Genomic DNA, 21983 nt, shown 5'->3' with positions numbered 1-21983 from the left:
CATGCTCACACATCCAGCAGTATATCTAGCTTTATCCATGAGCATTAAATATTTGCTAGGAACACAGACATTTCTCTTGTTATTAAGAAACTGTTAATAAACTACAGCATAATCACATTATTACTTTCTCACATGTAAAAAAAACAAAGCAAACAAAACTCTCCCTGCGCTGCAAAGTACTTCAAGTATATCATTAAATCCCTTTTTCCTTTGCATTCTCACCTTCGACTTAACATACTTTGTTGCTTCAAGCTGTAGTTCAGCAAGTCTACTCTCAACTGCATTTCAGTAACAGCCACAGTATCACATCCTTCGCTATGATTCACAGAAAATTGTACCTCTATTTATAAAGGAAATTATGCTTCCACTCACATTTAGGTTTGAGCAAAACCTGTTTTGTTATTTCAGTTCTAGTGCAGTAGGAAAAAATGGTATTTGAAAGCCTATTCATGTCTGGGAGAAGTAATTGCTTACACATTGAAATTAATTAAGCATTCATATTTTCAGAAAAACTACTCCTAGGAATAAGGACTATCAGATTGTAAACAAAAATAGTTAAAGTAAAAACATAACTTGTAAGAACAGTGTAAGTACTGAGGGCATTAGTTTTTATGCTTTTATTTTTTATTTGCCAACTAGGTAAGTATGCTACATCAATGCATATAATAACTGCTTTAGTAGGACCATTGTTATAATGTGCCTTTATAAATTAAAACACCTCTCAGTCCTCAAATTTAAGGCCAATCTGAAGAAAACAAAAATCCAAACAAAACCACACCCATACCATTAGTCATCTTCAAATCTCTACTTCAACAGCATTGTTTGTATGACTAAACCTTAACTAATACTGCCTAACAGAGAAAGAAATCTTCACTAAAGTGTGAAACTTTGCATTTCTGTTAATGCACTGAACACTAGCTACAGGGGGTGGAATGACAGGGAAAATGTGTCACTCAGTTTCAGTAAATCTCTTCAAGCTACCCACAAACCACATTACTTAACTTATGCTTTTTTTTCAGAGCTGAATATAGTCAGAAATACAAAGCCACAAACTGAAAGCTTCTTTTTCACTGTTTTTTAAACACACAAACACACCAGACTTAGTAGTGTTTCACGTTAAAAAAATTTCAGAAAGAACATTTCAAATTCCCCCTTGGATCCACATAACATAGTTGCCAACAAAAGCAACCCTGAAAATTAAATTTCACTCCTCCTACTTAATACCCTAAATTCTACCTTTATCATCCTTTTTACACTGTCAGTAAGAGCACAAAACGGAGTTTGCCCTTCTATGTGCAAAGGCGCTGAGCAGGGTAGCTACTTCTCTCTTGCTTATGGCCCCACCTATCAGGTATCGATTAGTCTGCACAGTTATGTCTGCGCCACAGTTTTGCACCGTAATAACAGGAAATATGTAGGTATAGTAGCTGGACACTGAAGAAAGGGTCTTATGCTTACGCATGAGACTTGACAAGCCTGCTCACCCTTCATGATACCAGCTTGTACCCCCTCTTTTGTGCCTGACCATCTTCACACCTCTAGCGTGACACACCTGCTCCCCCAAAACATCCAGTCTCCCCATGACTCCTAATTCATTCTGTTAACTCTCACACCTCCAGTGATTGAGTTAGCGAATCCCACCATACCCGATCCTCCCTCTCATTTCAGCTGTATCTTCCTTTATTGATCTCTCTGTCCTCGCTCATCCACAGCATCTACTTTCTCTGTGCTAAAAAGCAACTAAGAGCCTCCTCATGATTTGCATTGACTTGGAATTTTGCTGGAAATATTGCCAAGTTAACTTTCTAGTCCTACCAAATCCCAGTCCATAACCTCAGTCAACATTCATCTCTGTTGATTCATTTCTGCACTCCTAAAAAACCTGCTAATTCTACAATTTTTATGGGGATTTTATTCTGGAAGAGATGCAGTTGTTCTAAAAGAAAAAACATTTACTGAAGACTCACAATAACAATGTTTCCTTCTCCATGACATTAACAAGGACTTCTTAGGTGTTTTCTACATAATACCATGTATTTTTCTGGCCTCAAACCTCTCAATTACTTAACATGGCATAAAAATATCGATTAGGTTTATAGCATTTCAGTAAGTTGTAAAATAAAGAAATTGAGCCTCACTTGAATCTAGCTTCCCAAAGTGCTCCAACCATTGAGCTAGTGAAAACAAAACCATCACCTATCTCCCAGCTGTTCCAAGGAAACATGTCAGTTCTCATTTGAATCCTATTCTGTATTTATATAATTATGCCCTTATTTTTATCATAAACCATTCTGCTAAGACAGGCTGCTACACAGAAAATATTTAAACATCATCTATACTGGCAATTTCACCTAAAATCCAAAACTGCTTCTGAAAAGGCCACAAAAATGATCAGAGGGATGGAACACCTCCCCTTTGAGGAAAGGCTGAAGAGTTGGGGTTGTTCAGCCTGGAGAAGAGAAGGCTCTGGGGAGACCTTATTGCAGCCTTCCAGTACCTGAAGGGGCCTACAAGAAAGCTGGAGAGAGACTTTCTACAAGGGCATGTACTGACAGGACAAGTGGTAATGGCTTCAAGCTGAAAGAGGGCAGATTTAGATCAGACATAAGAAAGAAATTCTTTACTCTGAGGGTGGCGAGGCACTGGCACAGGTTGCCTAGAGAAGCTGTGGATGCCCTCATCCCTGGAAGTGTTCAAGGACAGGCTGGATGGGGCTTTGAGCAACCTAGTCTGGTGGAAGGTGTCCTTGTCGATGGCAGGTGGGTGGGAACTAGATGATCTTTCAGGTCCCTTCCAATCCAAACCATTCCATGATTCTATGAAAGTCAGCATTGTAAAAATCAAGCCACCCCTGCCCAGCCCTTCAGGGGTGGCTTGATTTTTACAATACACCAACACAAAATTCATTTTTCATACTCTACACAGTGAGACTATCCAGTCTTAATTCCCTGTAGTTTCACCCCCCCTTTGTAGCACTAACTCACCTTTAAAAAAAATTATTTTAACTTGATATCCCACACCCAGACCCTCTAATGGTACTGCCTATTTTATTCATAGCATCATCATTTTCTGAACTGAGCATTTTATATAAAGAGAACCAGAAAACATAGTACTTGAAAAACTGTTACAGGTTTAAAATGACAAAATCATAAAAAAATATAATAGACATCTGTGTTTATGTGGAAATTTTAACCACATACATAAAAGCACTTATTTGAAACAAAGTAAATTCAAGAAAGTATGTTTTGCTTACCTTTGAGAGTTCCATTCCAGGTCCACACTGTTTGCAGAGGACACAGTTTCCAGTGTGGTCCCGAAATTCTTGCTCTCTGCAATCCCCAGTCTCACAAATTACCCTGCTTAGCTAAAAAAAAAAAAAAAGTAAATGCACTAAAATGTAATTAAACTGTGATTAACATATAATTTATATAAATTCTAAATCTGAGAAATAAATTCATGTTTCTACCTTAAAAATAACTTTCTGCATTATCAAAAATTGCAAATATAGCAATGAAAATTAATCATCTAACTCCAAAGATGGATAGTTGCCCTGAATTTTAAAGGCTTTCAGTACTTAGTGACTTGCAATAATTTTACAATTTTTAGAAAACCTGCTTGATATTTGGCGCTTGGGGAATGTCAAAACACTTAATTGTTTGAATGTGAGTTTAAGTTCCTCACCTTACTCAAGATTATGAGAAATGCACATGGCCATTTACTAAAGCTACAATTTTCATAAGACTAAGCCACGTCACATTACATTATATTGTCATGTTTCATTTATTTGTGATTTTTTTAAATGATGCTATTACAATTGAATAAATGAACTAAAATGTATTCTTTTAAACATAAGTATTTAGAAATTTTAAAAGGTCACTCAAACCTTTTGGAAACTTAAAAACCACCCCAAATCTGTATGAATACTACTTATTCCAGATTTCACTATCACTTCATATTTAATGGGTCCAATGAAAGAGAATCCAATTTCTGGCTTCAAAGGCATTTAAGTACATTATCTGACCAAACCAGAAACTAAGGTTATGAGAAATACTGTAAGCAGTAATATCTGCCATGCAAAGTCTCAGTATAATCACTCGAATCTTACCCAGGAACATTAGCAAACCCTGCGAGCTCCCTCAATAGAATTTTAAATAAAATGCCTGCATACAGGCTTCCACCGCAGAAAGCGCTTGCCACAACTGCTACTGAATTCCCAGTTCGTCTATTAGTCTCTCCAGCAAGAACAAAGCCTTTCTGATAGCTATGAAGCATTAATTACCCTTAGTTCTAGAGCTTGTCTGTGCAAGCCAGAGTTGAAGTACACTTAGTAGGCAATGTAATTGCATGCTATGCTATGTTCTGTGGATAAACTGAATACTCCAAACTGCTAAACTATATATATTAGCATACTGTACTAAGAGATGGCCGCTGCAAATCGCCTAGAATTCCTGCCATCTCTGTGAAGCAGTATCACCTTCACAGCACTATATTCTCCTAATATTTTCTGTCCTAGTCCAGTCCTTCTTCCACGAAGAGGCTCACAACATACATTTTTTTAACCATACATGAGGAATAGCAAGAAATTATACAGATTAGTTGATCAAGCTCACTTTTAAATTGATAATTTGCATACTGATAAATTGCTAAATTTATAATTTTGATAAATTGATAAATTTGATCATTGATTATAATTTTATCAAAATTGATTATCAATTGATAATTGATAAAATGCATATTTAATTTTCTGCATATATGTATTTAAGACTTTTAGTGTTAGCAGTAATGTGTAAAACAAAAGACACCATTTCTGTGTCCGACATAATTATTTCAACATTCATCCTAGGGGGGGGAAAAAAAAAAATTAACTTACCAAATATGCTAGTAAAATTATGAACATCTTCAGTTTATCTTCTCCTTGTCCTTTAGCATCCATTTCTTACAATGAAACCTTTCTCCCGGGGGGGGGAGGGGGGGGGGAAGGAAAAAAGACAAAAATTATTAGATTTCACAATATTGTTTAAATTGCAAAAGTCATATGGCCATAGCACTTCATGTCATTCAGCATGTCAAAATATGTATCTGTTAATGCCATTAGCCATTAAAACATTTCAGAAGGATTCCTGGAAGCTAAATAACAAAACATATGCTTTAAAAAATCATGTTCTTTTTTAAGACGACAAGGCAATATATACAAAGTTTCCATAACCTTAATTCTCAAAAGAGACTGCTATCAGTCTAGATTAGAGAACGTCAACATCTGTAAATCTAACATCTTCTAACACCCCTAACATATCTTGCTTGCTTGCTTGCTTGCTTGCCAAACTATGTACATGATCAACAGACAAAAATCAACTTCTTCAAATATGGCACATATCAGCCAAGACATGGCTGATCATGAGAATGTTCCTTTTGTTTTGCAACGTGAAGCAAAATGGGTTGGCCTAGTAGGTAAGAGAACCTCTTCTACCTCATTCTGCAATGAACTGGAGGCATACACAGGATCTGTTTCTGTCATTTACCTAAGGAATATTAACTTTTTCAGAAATGTTAACATGATCCTTTATGATCTGGTAGGCAAAGAGTATTATAGAAGACATTTCAAACCACATAACCAAATCACATCCTACCTCAGACAATTCTTATCATAATCTCAGAAAAAAAGGAAAGAACAGTCATAAGGCTTGCTTAATTATTTTTTAAGTGGTAGCAAACAAATGATAAAAAAAAATAACGAAGGGGAACTATCTGAAACAGTCACGGAAAGGAAGTTCTAACTTGGGATTAGTTTTTTTGGATTATTAAATTAACAAACTGCACCCCCACAATCATTAGGAATATTGCGCTTGGCCAACAGAACATTTTTTCTCTTTCCTTTTGTTTATTTGAGTCTTTGTGGTAGTTTCCGGTTTCTTACTTTTTGTTTTTGTCAGTTACCTGGAAATGCAAGTGTAGCTTTTAGTTCAGAAATTCAAACTATATAGCAAAAATAACAAGAAAAGAATAAATAAATCCAGCCTACATAACATGCCATTTGAATTTTATCCTAATTAGCATACCTTATGTGACCGTAATATAGCATCATTGCTTTCAGCTAGATGTGAAAAATAATGTTTAAAACATTTTTGGCCTACTTCAGAGCTTAAGGACTGATGCTTAATTACGCTGTTTTAAAAGACAAGTAATTTTATCATTTAATAGGAGGAGATGTTGACAAATGACAGGATGGAACCCAAAACATCAAGGAAAGTAGTATAGAAAAAAATTAAGAACAGTTGCAAAATTCTTTACAATATGTAATTATAACATGCATAATACACTTCAAAAATACACAACCAGAATGAGCATAAACTATAATTAACACACAATTTCACATCTTACTGCATGAATACCCTAATTAACAAATTCTAATCAATAAGAAAAAAGTATACTTCAGGCACTATTGATAGCTTTTAAGATAAACTGTATCTTGAAGTGTAAAAAGAGCTAAAATCTGCTAAGGAGAACAGAACAGGCAAAGATGTGTCAGGCAGCACTCTACAAGAAAGCCAAGATTACATTTTTATGGTTATTTCTCACTTCATGATGGTAATGGTCTATAGGTCAATGACAATTATCAGATTATATGCATGTCAACATGGGTAAAAAAAAAAGACATACCATCAAGCAACACAAATACACACAGATATAGTATTTGACAGAGGTTGCTCTTTTCAATCTGAGAAAAAAAAAGCAAGCTGATAAACATGAAATGGGAAATCTCAAAGAATTCTGGATGACCCAAATACAACACTTTGATATAGAAAGTACTGTAGAACAAATGGAAAAATAGAAAAGGAGAGTCAACAAGCTTTAAAAGTTATTAAGGGCACAAAGCTGGCATGAGAAGCTAACAGTGTTAATGCTGCAAAGAAAATTAGGTGTATAAGAACAAAAGTATATGGGAACAAAACAATTTCTAGTAGTAGCAAAGACAAAACAGGACAGAGATGTAAAAATACTGTTAAGGGAAACAGAATTTTCAAAAAATGTTTCTCATCTACGTTTGAAAAGAAACATGATGGATAAACCACACACATCAGATAACAAATATATCTTCTGGCTGATTAGCAATCTGCTAAGTAAAACCATATGGGGCAGAAGACAAACTGTGAGCCTTTGCACCTCAGTAACCTTGAAAACAAAGTATCAGAAAGACTTAAGCTTGCTGCTGTTCAATTTTTATACATTTTGGAATGCTACAGAAATTCAAAGGTGGTAATGTTATGAAAAGATTAAAAAAGTACAAAGAATCGTAATACAATAAACTCTCTATAAAATACTACAGAAAAGCAGTTCAGCAAAACAAACTTGACTTCATTTGATTCAGAGAAGACAAGACAATAAAGCTAAAAGTCTAAAAGCTAAATGATACAAACTCACTAAATATTAATCCAAAGACTCATGCTGAAACAAAAGGGATTTGGGAGAAAAATCCCCATTGACTTCTTAATTTCATATAATGGTAGTCAGTGGAAAAAATCAAACACTTGTTATGCTTAATAAATCGCTATAGGAGGCAAAACTTTACAGAAGCCTGCAAATGAAATAAAGCCATAAATGTAACCGAGTTACTTAGAACTCGATGTCAAGTGATTATTCTAAGTCATATCAATTTATAGTAATTATATTCCTTAATAATATGATTGTTAAATATTACATAGCACAGTTCTAATGTAACTATGACCATCTATATAATACTACCAAAATTTTGAAAACAGGATTCTTTATAAGGTTAAAACTATATTTAATTTTAAGATTTACTTGTGAAACTAGATGAGTGACATATCAAAAGAGAAACTGAATATCAGAACAATTGTATATTTTTATGTCAAGTTTCACATAGAATTACCAATGCAAACATATTGGCGAGCTGTACTAGGGTTAATGATCCAAAGTATGGGGCTGTGGCATAATCTGAACAGTCTGTATTTTTCTGAGCACGTCAGCTGAAGCATGGAAAAATAAAGAAAATTAAGAACAGCCTGATTAACTGGCCAGCAGATTCAGTACTTGCCACATTGTTCCAATAAAATTATATTAGCTTTATGTAATGAAGCCACATTCATCCTATACATTTTTCCAATATGTAATAACCTGAAGATTTAATATGGTGAAGAAGTTGGTTAGCATATAAACAATTTATTAAAATAAATACTGAAACAAAGCTAATGACGTATTTTTATGTTTGTAATATTCTAGAGTTACAACTGGATTATAAAACAAATGCCAGTTCTTAACAGAAGGTTGTACAGATTAACAAGCAGCACTAAAAATGTCGCTGGTCATGCTGACAGCTTGTATCACACCTTTTGGAGTTGCTGTATCTGTTACACAATGATCTTACAGCATGTACCTCAAAGATTTTTAGAGCATAAAAAGCACATGGAGAAGCAGGCTGTACTAAAACACATTTCGTTGACTTAGGTGTGGAAATTTTATTGCACCTGTGAAATAATTTCTATCTGAAAGAAAATCTACTGCCTTTATAACACTCTTGCCAAATCCAACACCTTCAAACATCAAGAGTTCCAAAACCCAGAGTAAATTTCCAAAATCAGGTATTTTAGAACTGGCATCAAACTGTAGTGGACTTCTCCAACTCATCTACACATTTCTCCAGGCTTCAAATCTGCTGACTGATCATTGTGTGTACAGTGCAATCTCATAGCTTTAGGTCTATGATGTCATACAATATATCTTCTAGATAATTTGTCTTTTATAATCATCAGATCTTCCAAAATAAGCCTGCAGGTCTATGGGCCTTAAACTTCAGTGCACTTCAGTAGACTTAGTAGCACCAAAACACGTTCAAATCATTTCAGTAGACATGTATGAAGGCCTGTGGTATTGTATCATGCAATCATTGTGCTCATTGTCCCAGTTTCTACTAAAACACCCCCGAAGACTATACACTGGCTATAACACATGAGAAAGAAGTTAACTGGCGTACAATAAAAAACCTCTGTTAAGAGTACAAAAAAAATAAAAGGCTTGTTTTCATGGCAATATTTGGATAAAAATAATGCAAATGGTTAAGACACATTCATAAGTCATTGTACTGAAAGCAAGTCCCAAAGGAGACATAACTGTGCCAGCTTCTTGTCTCCTGTTTCTGTCTCCAGTTTGGTTAAAAGCCCTGCTTAAAAAGCAGATGCTGCAGCACTTAACAGGTTGTCAGTGGGCAAATTTGTTCTCTTTTGATATGAAGTGGCATTACACTGATGTCTGTTGGACACAAGTCATTCACCTCATACGCATTCAAGTTAGAAGTAACTACAAAGACTTTTCACCTATAAAATATGCACAACCAAACAGAAGTTCAATACATTGAAAGATTATTTGTTCTTGTTTGGATACTGATACCTACAATGCCGAATTCAGTTATCCTCATCTTTAGTAAATGAAAGAAAATTGCACACTTATTTTTGAGGTCAGTAAATCATTCCAAAGGCATCTTTTTAGGTTAAGAGTAACACGCTTGCCCAAAATACTCAGGGGAAAGCAATTACCATTAGTAATGTAACGAACTCAAGATACAGAACTTACATTAAGAAAGGCAGTTTCATAGTTTTAAGGTTGTGCGGGGCCTACTACGCATATGTATGAAGAGGGTCATATCAGACAATGAATTGGGAAATGTTCTAAGTGTGTTGTGGAAACAGCAACTTCCAGTGTTCCAGGGTCCTAGAATACACTGTCCCCTAGAATTTACTCCTACATTTACTTGCTCGCCCGAGCAGTAGCCATCATTCTATCTCAGAATCAATCTGTCAGAAAAATACTTCTTCCTTCTCCGCACAAAAAACAAGTTTCACCATGAAAGACACATCACCTCAAGACTTGAGGCAGTATGACTGAGTTATGGCCTACTAGCAGGTTTCTCATATATATAAGGATCGAAATTTTGAGGTCAACATCATCCACCTTCTAAGGGAAATTTCAGAAGGGGTGAAGGGTCCCAACTTTGAATTCACTTAACTTTCCTAGATCTTGTAAGTTTCCCATAATTAATTTGACTTTCAGACTTGACAACCACTTTCCATGGTCTCTGTAACATTAGCAAAGAGTACTCTGAGAAGTTCTGGATAAGGAAGAAGGAAAATAGAATCATCTTATCTTGCAACAGAGGTCTCTGGTATCCCACAAATAGGATCTCAGCTCCCTTCTAACCACCCTGTTTCCCACCTGCAGCTGTCAACTGCATGCAATAAAATGACAAGGAGTGGCAGATGGCTTTAGCAGAGTCAGTGCCCCAGGGGCAAGAAACAAGAGAAGGGAAAGTACTTATGCTGCTGCAATGATAAAGACAAAGAGAACGAGTTAGGGACCGGAACTTCCGCTACAGAGCTACACATTGTTGTTCTGTCTCCTACTTCTAGAACACCTTCCCTTTACACCCGGCCCACAACCCTTGTACTCTTCCCCTTTGTGAAGTAAAGGAGGTCTTGTCCGACCACATTTGCTCCAAATCCTCTGAGAAGGACCACATGCTGGCGGGGGGGGGGGGGTGGGGGGGATACTGTCAGCTAGGTAGCACTGATCACATTATTGTGTTGAATAAATCTCTAAGCTGCCATACATGAAATTGTACAAAATTAGGCAGCTATAAGTTCAGTTCTAGTTTTGTAGACAGAGAGAGATAGCAGATTAAAGTTGGAACATGGTTGGTGACAGAAAACACATATCTATTTTAGGGGCTCAGGGAGGAGAGAAAGGAGGTTTACACATAGCCGGGAAGTATTTGTGCTTCTCCTGAGTACCATCTGCTTTGAGTTACAACAGCTGAAGTACCAGACTTTACAGGAATAACGGTGATAATAATTTAACACCTGAAAGAAGTGAAGACACTGTAGAGATGCTGTAATATACAGCATTTACAGAACTCATTATATCCCAGTGTCTCAGAAAGGGTATCATCAGCACAACTTAAAAATGAACTACATCATTAATCTCTGATTTTGCTACTTACAAACAATGTTCCAGATCCATGCTAGTAAAATTATGTAAAATAGTTTATCATCCATATTCTTCAACATATCCAGACTATCATTAATTAAAAATTCTAGTAAAATACCATGACAAAGGTGCAAAGTGGTGGCATCTTCCCTACACTTAAACAAAGCTCTTTAGAGAATCAGAACCCATGATTCACATAAGAACTCCTAATCCCATTAAAGTTGACAAGACTACTCATAGCGATACTGAACAATTCTGTGCTTCAGCATTAAAACTGTGGTCAAAAACATTGCTCCTTCTGTTTTAACGCATCTCACTTCTCAACTTCTAGGAGACACTAGTTTGCTAGATGAAACCTCAGCGTAGAGCTGCATTTGTACATATTTGTACTCAGATATGTGAACAAGTAATACAATGAAATGAGAATGTCAATATTATATTCATATTTCATCTACACCAAAGTATACTAATAGTTATTTGTCAATGTGATTTTTAAAAATCATAAATTATATAGCACTGGGCTGGTTAATACATTAATTATTGCAATGGTGCAATGTCAGTGTGTTACATTGATCCAGCTACCCTTCAGCAGTTTTGGATAGCATGCAACATCCTAAAAGCACAGAGATGAGTTACTTTCATTCTCAGCCTTCTCTTTCATTAGGATTGCAACTGCAAGTTGTGGAAACTGAGAAAAAGTAATTTATTGCCTCCTTAACTGACAACTTAAACATCTTATTACTGAACTAATAAAGAAGTTTACTTCTATTTCTAAAAAAACCCCCCTTTGCTTACGTGGTAAAAAGCTCCCAGTTACTATACCTAACTTGTTTTACACACGATGATGAAGGTGTGCTTGAAAGAGATCATACAGCAGTTAACAAACCTACCTACCGGTTGAATCCTTTTGCCACTTTTGCTCTTATGAAATGCTACTGGACCCCTTTCTTAACTTGACAAAAGCATTTAAATTCAAGTGGCTGTAAAGATAAAGGCGGTAAATACATATTAAGTCTCAAGATTTCTCACGAATATCAGGTAAAGCTTTCAGTCCAAGACCAGATTAATGGAGACAGACGTCAGGAAAGGAAGCCAAACAATCAAAGGCTTTTCAACAGAATCATCACTGTGGCTTTTCGATCTCTTACCAGCCAAGACAAAAAGCGACTGGCTCCTCTCCCTTCAACTCCAGCTCCAAACTCGTCTGAGGCAAACAGCAACCCACTCACGCAGCAGACGCGACAAGAGGCTGCGAGGAGGCAAGCCCGGCTCTCCCGGGCTTTTTGTTCCCCACACTCCGGAGCGTGGCGGAGTCACTCTCGGGCTGCCGAGATCCGCAAAACCCGGCGACATCCGCGGCGGCTCCCTTTGGCGGCGCGGTGCCCCTCACGCCCACCGCGGGACGCCTCGGGGCAGAGGGGCCGGCTAGCGAGCGGCAGAGCCGGAGCCATCTCGGGGAGGAAGGGATCCAGCCGAGCCCTCCCCTCCTCGCCTCAGAGCCTCCCTCCCTCCCGCGGCAGGGGGCGAGCGGCCGCCCCTCGGAGGCTGGGCCCGCCGGGGTCTCCCACGCACGCACGCACCCACCTGCCACGCCGGGGCCCGCCGCCCGCCCCGCTCCCGCCTTCGTCCCCTCTGGCTCCGGCTCGGCCCGTCACCCCGGCAACGCCGCGCCGCTACCCGCCCTCCTCCGCCGAAGGGGCCGGGCTCAGGTGACCGGAGGCAGCCAATCAGCAGCCCCCGGCCCCCCCCCCGGCCCACGTGCCCCGGCGGGGCAGCGGCGGGAGGGAGCGGCCGCGTGGGCGAGGCGATAAGGGCCGCTCGACCGACGCCTCGCCCTCTGAGGGGGCTGCCCGCTTCCCACTGCCGTCCCTTCACTCCGGGAGGTGTGGGCCTGAGCCGGGGCGAACCACGGATGAGGCGCTCGGGTCCCCTTCATCCTGCCGGGAGGATGGCAGAGACTTGCTGGGTGCAGTGTGGTGGTTGATGGGGGGCTGCGGCTGCCGCTCTGCCTCCAGAGGCAGCCTGGGCTTTGGGGGCTGCAGCCTCGGGGTCACTGGTGTCCCTCAGCAGTAGCCCTGGCCTAGAAGTGCTTACGGCTGCCTAGCCCTGGGCTGTTGGGGTTAAATGGACTGGGCAAAACCTGTTGCTGCCATTTAGAAGGTGAGAGTAGAGGGAGTCCTTGTAACTCACCAAAGCCCTTTCCACCTGTCCCACCCAAAGGGCACAATGGAAGCCCTCTGATAATGCTTTCCAGAGCGCTTGAATAGCTTTTTTCCCCTGCTAACTCAGAATCTGAAATATTTTTCCATCCTGCAGGTAACAAGTTACCCAGCTGTAAGCGTAGTGTCAATACCAAACGCGACTTCAGAAATCCAGCCCTTCACAGAGAACAAATTGGTCACGGTCACTAGAAAGGATGTGCATTACTGCTACTTAATGTGACATAAATCAGGAGCTCTGCTGGACTTAGTGATGCTCCAACATTGGTGAAATCAATCTCAGAGACAGTGGTGAAAGAATCGCTGCTGCTACTGCAGGGATTTCAAGTCATTAGTTTTACTTCTAATGAAAAGGTTAATGATACCGCTACAGTCTAGACAACTGAATGGATACACTTGGAACTGAGTTAGGTTCTGAAGAGAATGAACCAATGGATATACTTGGCAGCAAAGCATTTTCAAATAAATGGAATTTTCGGGAGCTTCTCACAGAGATAAAATTTTGGAGTTTGCCAGCCACGTGGACTTTTATAAAAACAAGCAGCGCTTATTGCAAAGAGATAAATGATTGCTGCAAAATGAGTTGTTTTCAATTTAAAAAAATTGAACTAACTCAGAATTTATGGGGGCTTTCATGCGATTATCTTATAAAGGGCCTTCAAAGAAGAGTTTTTCTTCAGGAACCCTGCCAAAAGGAGCTCTGCAAGAGGCTGGAATTCAGCGAGGAATGGCATGCTGCAGCGCAACGGCGGCACATCTGTTGTGAATGGCAGCTGCAGCGCAGAGCTGAGCACGCTACATCCTCCCCCTATTTACAGACAACTGTTTCGTACGTTATCTGTTCTCTGTAGACACCAGTGAAATGTATTGCGTGAATTTTTCTTAGAGTCAGCATGAGTGTTTCAGATACTTGTTTTAAAGTAGTACAGTTAGACAAGTGTATTAAAACATCACAGAGATCTTAAAGTGTTGACTAAATACCGAGGACCACCGTATAAAGAAAAATTAAGACTTTCTCATCAGAGAGGGTGTTGCTATGCCAATGAATTAAGAGCAATGTATAGTCTGCAGCACTGAAACATTTAAGTCCGTGTTGCAGCATGTAAAGCATTTCCTCTAAATATAAAATGGATGAGTTAATTCCATTCCTCATTGAAAGATGTTGAAAATTGCAGGGTTTCTTTTGTTTTAAATCATGGTGCTTCTTTGAAGGAAATGGAAGAAGTGGACTGTTAGAGCAACTAGTGTAGATGCAAGTATAGAGATTCTCACTACAGTAGAGAAAGCAGAGAAGAAATATTTGGAAAGTAGTTTCAGCTGACCCCTTTGATAAGAAAGACTAAGTTGCGTGACATATCTGATGTGGAAGCAGAAATTGTACAGCAATAGGAAGTTGTTATCTCCATATCTCAAATGCTAACACAGTTCCCCAGTCAACTGTGAGATAGATCTACTCTTGTTATGACAGCTGTTGGAAACTGATGTCAGTATAACTGTGCAATGTCTTTTGATAGTCTTAACTACTACAAACCTTAAAATATGTTTGTGATGTTATCTAAGACACACTGTTTGGAAATGGCTCTATTTATAATCAGAAATTGCTCAAGCTATTTTAATAAATAAATGATACACGTGTGAGATTTCTAGTCAGGTTTGCTTGAAAAAGCATTGTGCACTTTCTCTTTCTGAAGACTTAAGCCTGAGGATTAATTAATGTTTATACAGCACTTTGTAAAAGCAAAGTCGCAAGTGCCAAGAATTATTATTATTTAATCTTTAAAAGTTGAATCAATGAAAGAATAAACTGTCAGAGAACTGCTATTTGAAGTAACAAAAATGCTGAAAGTCCTCCCCCTATACCTAAATACAGCCAACTGTGCTTTCATTTCAGTCTCACAAACAAAGATATTTTTCCGTGCAAATGGGTAATGCCCATCGGTGTTTAAATATGTGAGAAGACTACCTAAAATCCTAGGGACCTTTTACAAAATGGAAAGAAGTCTTTTTTTCTGAAATGCATTTCTAGAGCCTAAATATTGTAAATATTTATACAGGTAAGTCTTAATCATCAGTGTAGTCTATCTGATTAGGCAGTGTTGCTTCTTTGTGCAGCTTTACCCATTTGTGTGATGGGTCAGATCCTTATAAAGACAGTAGAATTGCATTAGACTCACATAGCCATTTTGACTTCTGAGGAAAAAGAATCCTTGTACTGTTTTTTAAATTTGCTTCTCTTTCTACTTTACATCAAACCGAGGTATGGTTTAGAAATTATTTTCCTCAGAAAATAAATGTCCATGTTAGAAAACTAGCAACAAGCAAGAGAAGATGGAAAGGTAGAGAAGCTCATCAGTGAGGTATAAAATTAATAAGTAAAACTATCTTTTCAGGGGTACAGAAACATGTTTTAGTACATCATTGTCATTTAAGGAAAAATACTAAATTTTGCTTTGGCTATGCCTTAAAAAATGTTCTTCTTTGACAGCTATACGCTTATTATTCATGCAGGGCTAATTACTTTCCTTATAATGTAATTGACTTGTTAAGTCAGAATATGAATTAATTGGTAGTATAGAACTCTAAATGATACCAAGTCAGGCCTAGTTAATCTGTCTGGCATTTTATCTCTTGATATTCAGTAAATTTAAAATTTATATATACAAATACACTTTTAATTAGAAGAAACAAAGTTTGCAGACTGACTAATGAAATCTGACTACATTTCTCCAGAAGTGTTGATAACTTGTGCAGATACAAGCAGATTGTTAAAATTTAGGTTTGCATGTTACTAGGGTGCACACTGAAACATGAACATCTTGAGGGTCCTAAGGACTTGATAAACCCCTCTAAAGAATAGTTTTCCAGCAATGCTTAACAGCCATCAGTTATGCTGACTTTTAGTTGCAATTTGTTAATAAACAGATGTACTTAAGATTTACGTACACTTAAATTTAGATTTAAGGATATACATTTAAAGTCAGTATTTCAGAAGAACTCACAATCCACCATTAAGACTCGATTTTCCAAGAGCTCGGTGTCTGGAATGCTGAACTTCTTTGCAAGTCTGGCCCCAATTATGGGTTCTAAGTTCTTCTGAAAATCTAAATTACATTTAAATACCTACAGGAGAAGCTTATTTTAACAGAGTGGCTCCAGCTACAGTCACAGAACACTCAAGAATTTGGCCCAAACTCACTCAAAATCTGGCCCTTTAAAAACCACAAATGTTTAGTGAATAATCCTAAAACTTCTAACAATTGTTCCTTTATAATGAATTTCTGGAGTAGATGTCTTAAATTTTCTTAAACACAGTATATGTTCACAAATATGAATCTGGGGAACAGAATACAAAATACTGTGAATGGGAATTGCTTCACTGAAGTAGGAGCAAAAATTCCATGAAGTTCAGCAAATCCAGGCGTTTGTTCTAGATAAGCTTAAAATTTCTTTAATATTGGTGTTAGAAAGCCGTAGAGGAAACTTCTCTCACCAGGTTAAAACGTTACTTTTATTATCAAGATTTCTTTTCATATGGTGTAGTTGAGCTATCATCTCTTTAATCTTGAAATAAAACCATCTCCCTTTTGCATGTAAGGATGTTAGGTTTATAAATTTAGTTGTAACAACTTGTGGAAGAGGAGACTTTTCATCTCGAGTATGGAACTATCAGGATTAAAAGCGCTGCTTGAAGAAGTCACAGTTTAATAAACGCACTGAGAGCAAATAAAGTTACACACAGCGTGTAGGGAATTTGGTTGGTCTTTTCTTAGAAAATAAATATTGCCCTAACTCATGAGCTACTTCGAGTATAACTTTACAGAACTATAGACAGTAGGAACGAGCAGTGCCTACCACAATCCCATCTACTCCCAAAACACTGAAAAAGTTTTGATTTTGCTCCAGTTTTCAATTGCCTGTGTATTCTCAATAGTCTGTCCTCAATATAATCCTGCTTCAGAGTTACAAATAAAATGCTGCATAAATCATACATAGTCTTTTGAACTCTGTACACCCAGAGATGTGCAGCATTGCTGTGCATGTGAACTTTATAATTTCTTAAAATCCCGCAACACAAAACTGCAAAGAGAGACCGAATCCGGTACCTGTTCTCTGCCGAAGCTCCCCAGCGCCCGGGCTTGCCGCCGCCTGACTTCGCCCTGCCGGAGCTCCCGCGTTAAACGCTTTTACCTCCTTCAAAAAAAAAAAAAAAAAAAAAAAAAGTATGTCAGCACAAGCCCAGACGAAACTCCAAATCCGGGAAAATAAAACTCCCGGTGCAGATCAAAGGCAGACGAGCGCCGAGCCCCGCCGCCTGCAATCTGACCCGCCATCAGCTGCCTCACATCAAAGGCGCCGCGCCGGGGGGGGGGGGGGGCGGGGAAGGGAGGGAGCGGGGGGAAGCGGGGCTCCCTCCCGGCAGGTACCCGCGCTCCCGGGACCCAGCTCCGCTGCTCCGGCCACTCCCCCCCTGCGTCCCCCCGCCCCGTCCCGGCGCTGGGAGCGGGCGGCAGCAGGCCGAGCGCCGGCGGGCTCCGCTCCGTCCCTTTCATCTCGCAGAGCTGCGGGTCCCGTGACGTCACGCAGGGCTGCGGAGCCCCGGGGCAGCCCGCGGGGTCCGGCGGCCGCGGTTCTCACCGGGTCCGTTCGCGGCAGGGAGCTTCGCGCCCGCCCTGGTACCGGAGCCCGCTTCGTCCGCGGAAGCTGTTTTGGCGCAGAGGCGTTTCTGGGCTGGGGTGGGTTCAGCGGTCGGGGCTGCGCTGTCGGCGGAGGGGGGCTGTCGGGGGGTGGCAGTGTGTTTGCCGGCAGACGTGCTCCGTGCTGCTGCGGCTTACGGACCCCAGAATCGTTGGGGGATCCCGTGCAGCACCGGGAAGCGGGGGAGTTCCCGAGGCTGCTGTGACTTGGGCTGTCCGGGGACGGAGGGAACGCAGCAAGGCGCAACCGAATTCCATTTTCTCTGATCTGAGGCAAGGTTAGCTTTGGGCACAGAGATTAATTCAGCCCTCTGTACTTCAGCGGTTAATAAAACATACAAATATCGAGCAGGGTGGCTTTTAGGATAATGAGCCACGCTGGAGATACCACCGAAGTTCTCGCCAACCTACGCCCCGTGCTTTGGGTACGCCACATGCGCCAATGAAAGCGATACCAGCACGGCAACCGGTAGCCGTCGGTAGGCTCCTGCAAATATTTGCACGCTGAGTAATCGAAAACTCCTTTAAAAGGCGAAAGTAAGCAGAGGAAATGTGCTTGTCACAGTTGCCTTCAGCGTTAAAAACCAAAGCGAGCCACCAGCAGATGATGGGTACTGGGGAGTCGAGTGCCGGGGCGATACAGCCAGCGCCTTGTGGAGACTCCCCCTCCCGCGCCCGGCTGCCGCCTCCCCCCTCTCCCCGCACCCTGCCAGTGGGGAGCTGCCGGGCGTTGCGGGCAGAGCCCGCGCTCCCGCCGGGGCCTCGCGGGGCCTCCCGGTGCCGCTCGGGTACCGCCGGGCGCGAGGCGGTGGCTCCGGGGCGGCGGCGGCGGGCGGGTTTGGGCGCCCTCTGCTGGCGGCAGGGTGCACCGCTGGCAGCACCGCCCCCCTACTGGCGAATGCAGAAGGCTCGGCCATTCCTCTAAGGGTAGTTTTCGTCGCTAGTTGGGCACAGTGTCTTCTGTCCGGGTGGGTCTTTGGGGGGGTGTTCTGGTAACCGAGACGGAGAGGTGTTGCAGGTACAACGGAGTATCACGCAGGTAATGAAGCCGACCTTCAGGAATACACTGCTGGAGAAATATGTAAACAAACCATAAATTTCCCTCTTTCTCTAATTTCCACTTCCATCCATTATAAAGAAAAGAGAATCATCCAGGCTGTTTGCTTCTATTTTTAACATCAATTTGCACTCTTCGACATACAGCTCCCCCCTGCTCACTGGAAGATTTTTTAATAACAGTTCGTTTGCTGATTTCATGGTAAAACTGGAAATGCCTGTGTTGAAATAAACTTCACGGGTGAGAGGCACAGTGCTGCAACAACACTTTTCTGTTCATTTCAAAGGCGCTTTTCCTTAAGAACAATACCATTCACAGAAAGAACCTTTTAGTTCTCTGGATTTTAAGCAAAAGCAAGTCCTGAAGGTCTGTTAGAGGTCTTTGATCTGTCTTTTGTACATATGAAAAAGAGAAGTAATGTTAATTATTACCAACTTCACCCTCTAAAGCTTAAGCATTGCATTTTGCATTTATGACACTGTTTTTCACTGTGGAGCCTGGAAGCCTGAACAATCTCCTATCTCCTGTTCTATAGCTTCCTCAAAATTTGATCAGAAGTGTGTAGTAATAACCAGAATTGCCTATGTAATTCAGTATTTTTCCAAAGGTTGATAATAATCTTTTCTTCTTACATAAAATCAGGATAATACGTATATCTTGTGATTTGTATAAGGCACAGAACAGACTAGTACCAGAGCCAGAAATAGAACCTATGTAACATGATGCTTCGCTTGCACCTTCTGATCATCAGCTCGTGCTTCCTCTTGGAGTCACTAATCCAGCAAAGCATTCAAGCACCAGTGCTCTGATTACAATGCATTAGACTGCTCATTAGATGTTTGATTCTAATCAGTGAAATTACTAGGGTAGGATCTGACCTGAAATTGCCGGAATTGGGTATCTGGCTTATATTCACTGTTTAGGTATCTAAAAAGCTTTGCTAGAAGAAGTGCTGGTGTTGCCCCTGTGAAACCGGAGAGGAGGCGTCTCTGAAGTCCTGCAGAGGGAGATGCTGTCTTCCTAATTAACTCCTTAAACGTTTCTGAACTTAGAATCTTCCTTGAGAAATGTTTGGTGGGTTTACAAGTCTCTTTTTAATATGTGAGGACCTCAAGCTCTTAAGGAGGTTGCTTCATTTTTCTCTTGAATGTTAGGCAAGAATTAGAGAAGGCTGTTAAGATAGGCAGGTTGGATCCCATTTTAGGAATTTTTAGGGAGACAGAACAAAGCCTGCTGTTCATGCCCAAAGTGCTTCATAGGGTCAAAGCCGTAAAAGACAGTCAGCTGACAGAAAGGAGAACATTCTGGATATGTTTCTTAGAAGAAACAATCAAACAATTGACAGTGGTTATACAAGCCCCTGCCTCGTTCTTAACGAGGATCTTCTAGTGTTCATGCTGTGCCTAATATATCGTATACATCAAACAATTTACCATGTTGCTTTGTGTACCTGCTACCTGCACTGTTTCACTGTACCTCTTCTGTCACATTTCCTCTGCTTCAGTCCATAGGAGCTCCAACAGAGGTTCAGAAAAGAAGTCAGGAAGCGTCATAGGAAAAGCAGTGCCATCGTTATAGCCCACTCGCTGGCCATGCAACCATCATTTGTGCTAACCACAGCCTTTCTAAGCATGGCATAGATATTGGATATTCTATTAAAAACGTCACACCAGCAGCATCAGTGCATTGCAAGCTTTCATCACGCACATCTACTGGGACAGCTGTGTCCTGGTGATCAACAGTGGGCTGCTGATATATAGAGGTGGAAGACAATTTTCAGAGCCTTTTTATAGCAGGTCAGCACTGGGCCTGAAGCAGTAGTTGTCAGTCTAGGCCCCAGTTGTAGTCCGAAGTGCTGATCATCACCCTTCTAAAGCACTAAGGGAGTGTTGTTCCATGAGACTGGTCGGTCCTGTGGTCAGGAAAGAAGCTTTAGAATACCCAAATCCATCCTCCTAGCTGATCTGCATTGCCATTCCCATAAAAGCTAACATGCTGTTTCTGCCTTATCACTTGGGTGTTGTTAGTCCAGGTGTTGCTGATACCTACTCCCACTCCCTGCTACAGTGCTTACAACCTCCTTGATAGTCATCAGGTTTGTAAGAACTTCAACTACAGCACCTGTAGGCAAAAAAATTCAAGACCCTTTGGCATTTCCTGAAAGAATGGCTCAGTGTTATCCCGGAGTATGTCATCAGACTTACCATAATCTGCAACACTCTGCACGGTCATTGCAGAGCAACTTGTTCTAGTTAACACGGGCTTTGAATGTGGCCCCAGCAGTTTTTGGCTTTCAGGGAAAAAGCCCTGTCTGCCATTTATGTGTGCTGCAATGGCAGGCCTTTGATCTCACGACATAGGAGGAGAGAAGAGCTTTGGTTTGCCTCTTCTGGGTCGTGAATTTTTATTGTTGTTTGTCGGTGTTTTTTTTCCCTGTGGGTCTTCATAGGACCCAGCTTTGACTGGTTCCCTTATAGGTACTCTAAGATCTAAGAAAAATGGAGATTTTTGGTTCTTGGCTCACCAGGTGAATCACTCTAAGGGAAGCCTCAAGGGCATTCCCGCATCTAGGTAATGCGGAAGATTGGGAATTTGGCTTTGAGGTTGTCCTCAGGGATAATGCAGATGCACCCTGTAGGAAGTATTAGTTAATGCACCTGTGATTTGGAGTCAGAAGTTGTGGTTTTATTCCTGGTTCTATCACATGGGTATGACTGGAGGCAAGTTACTTTTTCTCACTGAGTTAGATCTTCAGTTGTGTAACTTCTAGCTAAAATGAAATCAAAGGAGCCATGGCAGTTTATGCCATATGGCCATCCAGTCCCTCCCAGTATGTTTTTGTATCTCTTTAAAACTGATGCAAAGACAATTACTTGTAATACTGTACTAGAGATAATGCAAAACAATTCTGTATGAATTCCAAACCAAAATAACCTGGTTCTGAAACTTCAAAAGTCTCTGTATTTGAAGTGTTTTTGAAGAATAGTAAAAATAATAAGCATCCCTAGGGCACCAGTG

The 21983-nt window shown here is 40.5% G+C and overlaps 1 protein-coding gene across 5 annotated transcripts in view; it reads right to left on the bottom strand.

Moving 5' to 3' along the window:
- TNFRSF19 (TNF receptor superfamily member 19) overlaps positions 1–17922 on the bottom strand; it is a 65481-nt gene extending 47559 nt beyond the window's left edge. Inside the window, exons 1-4 of one of the 5 annotated variants that reach the window (XM_075419323.1) lie at positions 17850–17922; positions 17318–17405; positions 4871–4948; positions 3254–3364 (exon numbers count right to left, since the gene is read on the bottom strand). In XM_075419323.1, coding sequence (XP_075275438.1) covers positions 3254–3364; positions 4871–4933 — 174 coding nt within the window. In that variant the 5' untranslated portion in view covers positions 4934–4948; positions 17318–17405; positions 17850–17922. The other 4 variants (XM_075419330.1, XM_075419338.1, XM_075419354.1 and 1 more) reach the window with 4 other exon arrangements.
- Positions 17923–21983: the final 4061 nt, after the last annotated feature.

The sequence above is a fragment of the Opisthocomus hoazin genome, chromosome 1, assembly GCF_030867145.1.
Source record: "Opisthocomus hoazin isolate bOpiHoa1 chromosome 1, bOpiHoa1.hap1, whole genome shotgun sequence".
NCBI lineage: Eukaryota > Metazoa > Chordata > Aves > Opisthocomiformes > Opisthocomidae > Opisthocomus > Opisthocomus hoazin.
The sequence above is the reverse complement of the archived record's forward strand: the minus strand, read 5'-3'. Positions and strand labels throughout refer to the sequence as shown.